The 9,129-nt window shown below is 39.3% G+C and overlaps 1 protein-coding gene across 1 annotated transcript; it reads left to right on the top strand.

The window, feature by feature from the left end:
* Positions 1 to 1,838: 1,838 nt before the first annotated feature.
* copz1 (COPI coat complex subunit zeta 1) lies at positions 1,839 to 6,887 on the top strand. The gene is made up of 9 exons (XM_040192683.2): positions 1,839 to 1,963; positions 2,418 to 2,486; positions 3,152 to 3,233; positions 3,319 to 3,410; positions 4,368 to 4,423; positions 4,519 to 4,596; positions 4,726 to 4,777; positions 4,860 to 4,898; positions 6,275 to 6,887. The coding sequence occupies exons 1-9, from the start codon at positions 1,946 to 1,948 to the stop codon at positions 6,320 to 6,322; spliced, it is 534 nt and encodes a 177-aa protein (XP_040048617.1). The 5' UTR covers positions 1,839 to 1,945; the 3' UTR covers positions 6,323 to 6,887.
* Positions 6,888 to 9,129: the final 2,242 nt, after the last annotated feature.

Below are 9,129 nucleotides of genomic sequence, written 5' to 3'. Positions count from 1 at the left end.
GCCAGTATGAAGCTGCTTATACCCAATTAGGGTGTTTATTTCAATTTGTACATTTCTGATGTTTTGCAAATAAGCAGGATGCAAAATGCTTTAATGGACATGTTCCTCCGTGCAACTGAAGTGGATGGGATTTAGAGATAACCTTTCCATTCTTGTTCCTTCAGAGGCCGATCATGATAGTCATCTCTACCTGAAACCAAAAGAGGAACCTGAAGATGCTGCATCATTTTACCGAATGTCTCAATAAGACATGCGCTTATCTCAAGATGAATAGATTAAAATGTTTTGTAACATCAGTGGTGTATTTCAAAATTATTTTGTGATTATTTCGACCCTTCCTTTCTGAAATAGCCCATTTCTAGATTTTAATACTGGTGTTGGAAAGTCATGATAAGAACATGTAATTGTTTGCGTGGTGGTCATTGCATACATGCGTATTCAATGAATGTCAAGTCTGGTGTGTAGCGCGGACACAGAGAGGGAAGGTAAGGAAAGGAGGATGTTGGTTGGCGGAAGCTCTGCTAAATGCTGATAAAAGTAGCACTTGGTTCTTCGGAAGGGAACTGCTAACTGCTGTGGTTGCTGGCATAAAGCTGAGATGAGGGGAGCAACACATTACTTCATTCTCTATCTATTGCAGTTATTCATTTCCACTTTTTTAATCGTTGTGAGTATTAGACAGAACCAGTAATAAATGAACAAATGCTTCTCCCTTTATGCGTTTAAGATGTGTCTTCAAGGTCCTTCAACCATGACATGCACACATCTTATTTTGAATTCTTTAATTCCGTTACTAAGCAACCACCGTGTTCATTTATCATAAATGTTGATTCATCGTTCAACTTTCATTCATCCCCATCTCCAACCCTTCCAGCATGATCATAACAGATTTTCTAACACATATTTGTATGAACGGGAATTCATTTTAATTATTGTCATGAGAATATTTTTCTCGTGTAACATGTGAGCAAGTTCAAGGCAGCACACTTGTTTCCTTTCCTGTCGGGTACATTTTGAAATCTTAGTGGCTGAATTGTGTAAACATAGGGCAGTATTGCAACACTTTATGGTTGTCCGCAATGTTGGTGTTAAGAATGAATGGCAAACATCGTTTGTAGCATTTCCCCACACACCCATTTGCAGTTTAAAAAATAGCCGTGCACCACTTACTTTCTAAACTTTAGGCCCACATATTCCTGTGTCATTTCAAACTCAAGCCTAAAAATATCTTACAGTAAGGCCAAACAGCTGATGTAATTCATGGTGTGATACAGGGAAATCCCCATCAGCCCGGGTTTCCAAGTGCTTCCCAGAAGTGGCAGCTATGATGATTTGGGTCGGTTAGATGTAGGAGGATCCCGAAAAAAAGATGTTGATGGGTACAAGAAAGCCAGCCTTGTAAATTAACAGTTAGAAAAAAATGATGATTGATGTGGACCTTGGTAGAGATTGGAACTCTGACAACAACTTCAATGGCCTAACGTCGTTGATGAAAATATTTAGAAAGCGACTGACATTGGCACCGTTGGTCGGGATCTAGATCGTGGAAATACACAATACATTTTCATAAAACGAAAAAGAAAAGTAGTAAGTAAATGGGTGGGTGCACAGTTGTAAACTTAATCTACAATACGCCAGCAGAACACAGAATAACACACATATATAGTTTGTGGAGAAGAACCCACGACATTGGACTTTACTTGAAAGACGTGAGATTATCAAGTTTCAACTTTTCCATAATGCGTTGCAGGTACTGGTGAGTTTAACTGGAATACATTTAATGAGTGTTGTTTCCGGGTTGTGCTCTCGAGCAGCTCTTTGCCCCACTGAACAAAACGCAGGCTTTGTATCAGCCAATGAGAAGGAGCTTTATTCACCAAAGCCGTGACGTGGCCGCGGCGCAGCAGTTGTCTGCTAGCTAGCTAGTTTGCTAACGAGAGAGAAGATGCATTCTCCAATACTGGTAATGTTATCGCCTGAATTCATTTGGTACATTACATGTGTCATTCAAGCTTTTAATTATAACTTATTTGTATTACTACATGTGGTTGCTCCTCGACATTTAATGGAATATGATTATCTAGTTATTGAGTTAATTCGAGAGCTAACTAAAGTAAACGGGTCCACTGTGTTGGCTAACCAGCTAGCTTGCCCTCAGAGCGGTTAGCTTCGTGTGTTTGTCGATGATGTGGAAGTGTCATGTCTTCCTTATGACATCGCGATTGAGCAGTTGTTATGGCTATTTGTAATATATATTGAGGTTTTGCGTTTTCATCCACTTAATGTTGGTGCACCCAGCGCGGTCCTGACGAAGTTTGATGACATGCTAACTTTTCATTTACATTTGTTGTTGACATTTCTACGTTTGATCAGTAATGCTCTGGGGAATTGAGTCGGTGCTTACATTGTCTTAACAGGGACCGTCCTTGTACACCGTCAAAGCAGTTCTGATTCTGGACAACGATGGAGACAGGCTGTATGCCAAGGTAAGATATAACATTAGATAATAGTACAACCACATTACCATCATTAACTTGGTTAAACTTGTCTTCAGCATTTGCTCCTGAGCCAACTGCTTTAAAGGATCCGCCTGGGGAGAATTTATGTTTTTCTTTTCAACCAATTCACCTAAACGCAAAAACCAACACCTTTTTTTTTTTACATTAGCATTCCATTTACCCTTTTCCAACCCTCATTCCCACTAAAAGTCTCACAGGGTTCATATGTAACTAAAGTAACTATACTTATGTTTTATTTACTATACTTTTGTTCTACGCTCTTTTCATATTTGTACATGCATTATTCATGTGTGCAGTGCAATGTGGCTTATTTACTGGGGTAAAATACACATTAAAACAGTTGTTTATAATGTAGAATAGTAGAATGGGGGTTATCGGCACACGACGTGGTAAATGCGTGTTTGTTATAGCTTAATCTGCTCCGTGTCAAACACACCGATTGGGGAAGTTGGAAAGTATTTAACAATTGAGTCATGCGCTTATGGTATTTGTATTACATTTGTTGAAAATGTTTAATATTTCAAGACTTTTTCTTTTAATCCAAATGGAAACCTATTAATTTAAAGTTTGCCTTCAGTCATAAGTTAAGATGGCAACATGTAATAACGTCTTCACTTTGACTTCATCCACAGTATTATGGTGATGGATACCCATCGGTGAAAGAGCAGAAGGCGTTGGAGAAGAACATATTCAACAAAACCCACAGGACGGACAGTAAGACACATTTATTAAAGATGATCATTTTCCGGCCTCCGTACATCTTATGACATCCGTTGGTTTGATTTTTGTGTGTCCTTAGGTGAGATCGCTTTACTCGAAGGCCTCACTGTTGTCTACAAGAGCAACATTGACCTTTTCTTTTATGTAATCGGAAGTTCTCATGAAAATGAGGTAAGCCTAATTTTGGGATTTTATCATGATCTATTATCAAGCAAGACTTGTAAACCAATTCTTGTAAAATCCCACCATGTCTCTTGCAAATGCTGTTATGGTTTGAATCGTATCAGCTAAAACTGTAATTTGTGACGGTTGATAGTTTCCCCAATTCAATGATCTTTTAACACTTAAAACATTTAAAAATATTTACTGACTCGTGCAGTCTCTTTATAGGGTATATTTGTTTTGAGTAGCCCATTTTACATCTTAAAGTGATTATATTAATTCTACCTTACCAACTGTGGTTTATTGTCAAAATGAAATGTTATCAGCTGTGGTTTCTCATCTGGACTTGTTTCAAACTTCTATGTAATATGGCTGGTGGTGGATTTATTATGTTGTTTTCTCTAATTCAGCATGACATTGATTGCTGTAGTTATTAGATGATAAATAAATACAAATAAGTAATTGACCAATCAAACAGATTATTTTTGTGAAAATGTTCTCAATTGCATAATTACCCGATTAAGTTGATCAGAGATGCTTTGACCTAACTGGCAAATGTATTCACCTTTTTGGTGTTAAACAGTGTTTCTTCGAGGCTCAGCTTTTGGGATTATTTGGATAACCAGTATTGTGGAATACACGGATGTAGTTATATTTCTATGTTTTACAAGTAATAAAACGAACTTCATCCATTGTGAAATAGGGTGTCATTTAATCTGCTGATTAATCTCCTGATGTGACTTTTATTTAGAAAGATACTAATTAAGAGTCTGTACAGACGGAGAGCTTCGGCTTAGGTAGAGAACTCAATAAATGATGTGCCTTAAGGTCCAAATGCATATTGTGAAAACCATAACAAGCAATTACACATGTTATTTCCATAATGATTTTCTCCCACATGAAAGACAAACGATGTGGGCTCAACAGACCTGAACCGAGTCTAATATTTTCTTTTTTTCTCAACAGCTTATGCTCATGGCAGTTCTAAACTGCCTTTTTGATTCGCTCAGTCAGATGTTGAGGTAAGTTTTGACAGCTGTGTTTCTGTAAAACTTCAATAAAACAATATTTGATTTTTTTTGATAGTTTACATGTATGTTTTTTTCTTACTCTGTAGGAAGAACGTAGAGAGAAGGGCTTTGTTGGAGAATATGGAGGGGCTCTTCTTGGCTGTGGATGAAATTGTAGATGGAGGGTATGCACAAACTGCACATTCAGCACCATAAAGGTTTAATTGAATTAATGTGAAAAATAGCAAATCTAAGTACAGCATCTTACTGTGGGATTAATAATTGCTGCTCTGTCGCTTTGCTGCCTACTGCAGGGTGATTCTGGAGAGTGACCCACAGCAAGTTGTGCACCGCGTGGCTCTCAGAGTAAGCAGCTCTCTCTTTTCACATGCCTTTACATTTCATGTTGGTTATGTCTCATATAAACATAACATAATTGCTCCTGCAGGGGGATGATGTGCCTTTGACAGAGCAGACAGTCACCCAGGTGAGAAAATCCATCCTTGCATCTCTCTCTGCTATAAAGTTTGAAAGCTCCATTACATTATTGACTGTTAAAGCTCATTAATTCAGAACCTATGACTACAAGGGCATTGTTATAGCATCCTCCTCCTCTGCTCCTACTCTACTACTACTCCTACTCTCTCTGTCATGCAAGTCCAAGTTGTCATAGATTCGGGGGCGGGATTCTTGTACCGAGGGTGGGGGCAAAGTTATTACAGGCACAAAATCCTCGAAGGGCTTGAGTCCGATTACTCTACGTAAAGGAGAACTAAACACAATCACACTTTCCCTCAATTCTGACACAACATGACACGACGAGATGGATGGCCGAACTTAAACTATCAATTAAATAAAATATTGATTCTAAATACAAAGCTGTTCACGAGGCAGGTGGTGGCCTGACTATTCTATAAGACACTTCATTCTTTCCTACTTTTGGTACACTTTGTCTCCCTGAATGTATACTTCAACACTAAAGCACACATATATATATATATATATATATATATATATATATATATATTAAAGTTTCAGGAATAACTGAATCTGAATATCAGAATATGCAGATCTATGTGATTTAACACAGTTATTTTTATATAGATATATATAAATTTAATAAACTTTAATAAACTTACCCATGGTATGATACTGAACAAGAGCTTTTGACTTTTGTTTTTATAATCACCATGGCAAAATAAACATTGTAAAATAAAACATGTTGCCTTACAGAGTGTGAAATAGAGTGCATTTGATACGATTTTTAAAGGTGTCATCCATCTGCCTAAATTAATAATATGTGAATAACACAGCATTTAAACAATGTTTAAGATGTTTCCAAAGGGATATTGATTATCCAACAATAATACCCAAGACATATCTCTGAAGAGGTCCAATATTACTTTCTGAAAAAGTGCAGTAGACTAAAGTAGTAGATTAAAGTACGCCCTTCAATGTATTACAATACGTTCTATGACTAACTGTGCACACGATTAAAGGTTTTCCTTTAGAAATGAGTTGGAAGCCAACAGTGGATCTTTTACTTCTTACATGAGTCTTGTCAGAGCTCCTCGTGATTAATTTAGTCATTTAAGAGGCCTGAGACGGGCCACCTCCATCCTTCATCTAGCTGTGATTAATGCCTGTCCCAAGTCCCCATTCTTAATGGTTATGATTATCCTTTTCATTTAATGAGTTAAGATGATTAATTAGATGTTGCAGTGTGAGTTTCTCTATTTTTTATTGTTAGCTTTATTAGCAGCTAGCAGTCGTCTTAGCCTCTGTCGCAGTGAGAAATGCTTTGAATCTGGAGGTTTTGTCATTTGAGTGATCTGCTCGGTCAAACCTTGTTGCCATCCGCAGGTTCTTCAGTCTGCCAAAGAACAGATCAAGTGGTCGCTCCTGCGATAAAGTCCTGTCCGCACCAGTCTACCAGTGGGTCGCAGTTCAGCCCAGTCCTCGTGGCACTGATCCGCATACTCCATTTCCTCTGATTTCCACTCCTTCAATTAAAGCTGTGAGGAGTACGGCTGGCTGATACAGTCACCGCTTGACAACGTTTTTTTAATTTCCAATATTTGTTTTTTTTGTGTGTATGATGATGATGATGATGATGATGTCGTACATTCCATCACTGCCTTATTGGTTGGTTCTTTTCATTAAGGCCTCTGGGTGTTAATTAAGCCAGTGAATTGGTCTCACGTCTAAACGTCATCGAAGCCTGTTGCCACATTCCTTGTGTATCCTTGAGCAAAGTGTATCCCATTTGACAGCATCGTCATCTTACTTTACAAAGTATTGAAGCACTGTCTGTCTTTCAATTACATGATTGTTGTGATTTAAATAAGGAGAACAACTTGTACTGTAGTCATACCAATAATAACAAAGGTGTGTTGTCAATATATTTTGGATCTTTTACATTTATACTCGGATAAATGATAAAGATACTTATAATAAATATTTGTTGACACCAAAATGTGAACAGCTGTGATATGTGAAGCTCTACCTGCCGTGTGATGAACATCGAAGACTTCAGCATTCATTTTAGAATTGCGTTGTTGACGTGAAGCCTCGACCTTTTGGGTATTAGAAACATTGTGCTGTGATCTGTAAATGCGGCGGGTTTGTCAGAGCTGCCATGCCGTTCTTTGTTCTTCAGGATGTCCCCTACAACCAGAGACTCTTGAGCAAGTGCTCCATCTCCTGGCGTCTGCAGCAAACTGCGAGGCCGAGGCACATAAATACTGTCGACAAGAAGGAAAAGAGGGGGAGGAGACTCATTCACACCGCGGCGATCGGAAACTTACGCTCTACTGTGTTTCTACGACGTGCGGATGAGTTTTATGGAGTCTTACATGATGGATTTCTGCTCTGTACAGAGCCACATGAGTTGTGGGCTTCGTTGTGTGCACCTCCGCCATTGAGCACCAACCTCTCACTCATTGTGATGCAAATGAAGGGTACAGTGTTGAGAGAAATGGATGCGAGAGAGAGGCCACTACATCATGTTGGTACCTGATGCATATAACAGGACTAGAAATGTAGCTAGCTGTGCTCTCATGATGATCACTTGAAGGTACTTTTGATGGGAGAGCTTTATGTGTACTGTACAGACCCAACCACGCTTCATTTTAAGTAGGAATTAAAGATGTCTCCTCCCTTTTCTGGACAATGATGATGCTTTGGCGCGTCTATTGGCCTGAGTAAAAGATCAGTAAGCTACTGTAGATATCTTTACAAAATGGCATAAATAATACATTTCCCTTTATCCTTTTTCTTCCTCTTTATATCTGAATGAGTCACTTGGCATCAAAGTGAGAAGTGAACTTACTTGATTTATTTGTTTTTGGTAGCGTGTGGAAAAGATCACACAGTGGGATTTTGAGAATAAGGAATGTAAATCAAAGTATCGCACCCTCATGTTCGGCAGACCGGAGATTTCACACTTCTACTGTCAAATAATCAGTTACAGCCTCCAGTGAAAGTGGACGGGGCTCCTTATCTCAAACATGAAAAGATAAAGATAAAAAGTATTTCATAGGAAAACAGTCCAGCTATTCAAGGCATCCAATTTAATCTGCTACTTCTGTTGGGTTTGTGAAGCGTTTAAAAATAAATAAAAGTAAATTACATTGTAGTTACTCTTAGCCGGGTGAACAGCGCTTTACACGTTGTGTATCAATGCCAGTTAAATGACAACAGCTCATAACAAAAAGGCAACAAAATGTGTGTATTTGTGCTTGGATGCATGCGCGTGGGTTCATGTCTTTATGTAACAGAGAGGAAGCAATGTCACGTCAATGAAAAGCCAATGAAAGTGTTATTAACTCTGACCTGTGGACCTGTTGTCTTGGCTTTGCTTCTCGTTGATTCGGCCCCTGAATCTGTGGCCCTTTATTGCTGCAGAGACCGCGTGAATGGAGGCCATGTTGATACTTCCAAAGTGTTTTACTGGAGAGGGAGCAGAAAGAAAGGGAAAGGTAATCATTATAAATGGACTCAATTATTGCGCCGGTTTACTGTTATCGCACTAGTTTTGGCGGCGTAACGAGGAGCTTATGTCTCCGTGTGTGGTTACAGTGAGGCAGAGGGAAACATGAAGGTTAACAGGACGAGTTTAGCAGAAGTAGACGACAATAAACGTGATTAGGTGACATCCGGGCGACGGCCCTGTGGGAGCAGGGAGGCTGTTAAACCGGATCCCATCCAGGGTGCCTGTCCGGAGCCTCGCTTTTCGTCTAGAAGGTTCTGCACCGCCGTCGGGGGGCGCAGTGACTTCCTGTTCATCCGCTAATTACAGTTGCTCCATCCTAAAGAAAAAACAGCGAGGTAATTTATAATAATTATACAGGCATGAGTATAACAGCTTGGAACGCCGTGGCTCGACATGCTGTACATAACACGCAGTAAAATTGTCATAGACGTGTGTGCTGGAGCTTGTAATTGATGGATGCATACAGTGAAACGCTCGTTCTCTTGCGTGTATGTGTGTGAGTGGATTGTGTGAATTAGAGTCAATAAATCGTCATCATCAGTAAGCTTACAGAGTCTTTATGTCAAAGTCAATGGGCCTGAGCACCCGTCCAATGGCTTCCCCTGATAGAGAGTAACATTACCGGCGGGAACCAATGACAGAATGTTGGATGCGGCACAGTAAACATTTTAAAGGAAGCGTCATTATATTGTCCGAGCAGGTCAAAGGCCAAGACCAACATGAT

This window comes from Gasterosteus aculeatus, chromosome 2 (assembly GCF_964276395.1).
Source record: "Gasterosteus aculeatus chromosome 2, fGasAcu3.hap1.1, whole genome shotgun sequence".
Lineage (NCBI taxonomy): Eukaryota > Metazoa > Chordata > Actinopteri > Perciformes > Gasterosteidae > Gasterosteus > Gasterosteus aculeatus.
Note: the sequence above shows the minus strand (reverse complement) of the source record. Positions and strands in the feature narration are given on the sequence as shown.

Excerpts from the sequence above, each read along its gene's own strand:
- copz1 (XM_040192683.2), top strand. Across the intron at positions 3,234-3,318 it reads CAAAACCCACAGGACGGACA|GTGAGATCGCTTTACTCGAA; the intron begins GTAAGACACATT and ends GTGTGTCCTTAG. Across the intron at positions 4,899-6,274 it reads CAGAGCAGACAGTCACCCAG|GTTCTTCAGTCTGCCAAAGA; the intron begins GTGAGAAAATCC and ends TGCCATCCGCAG.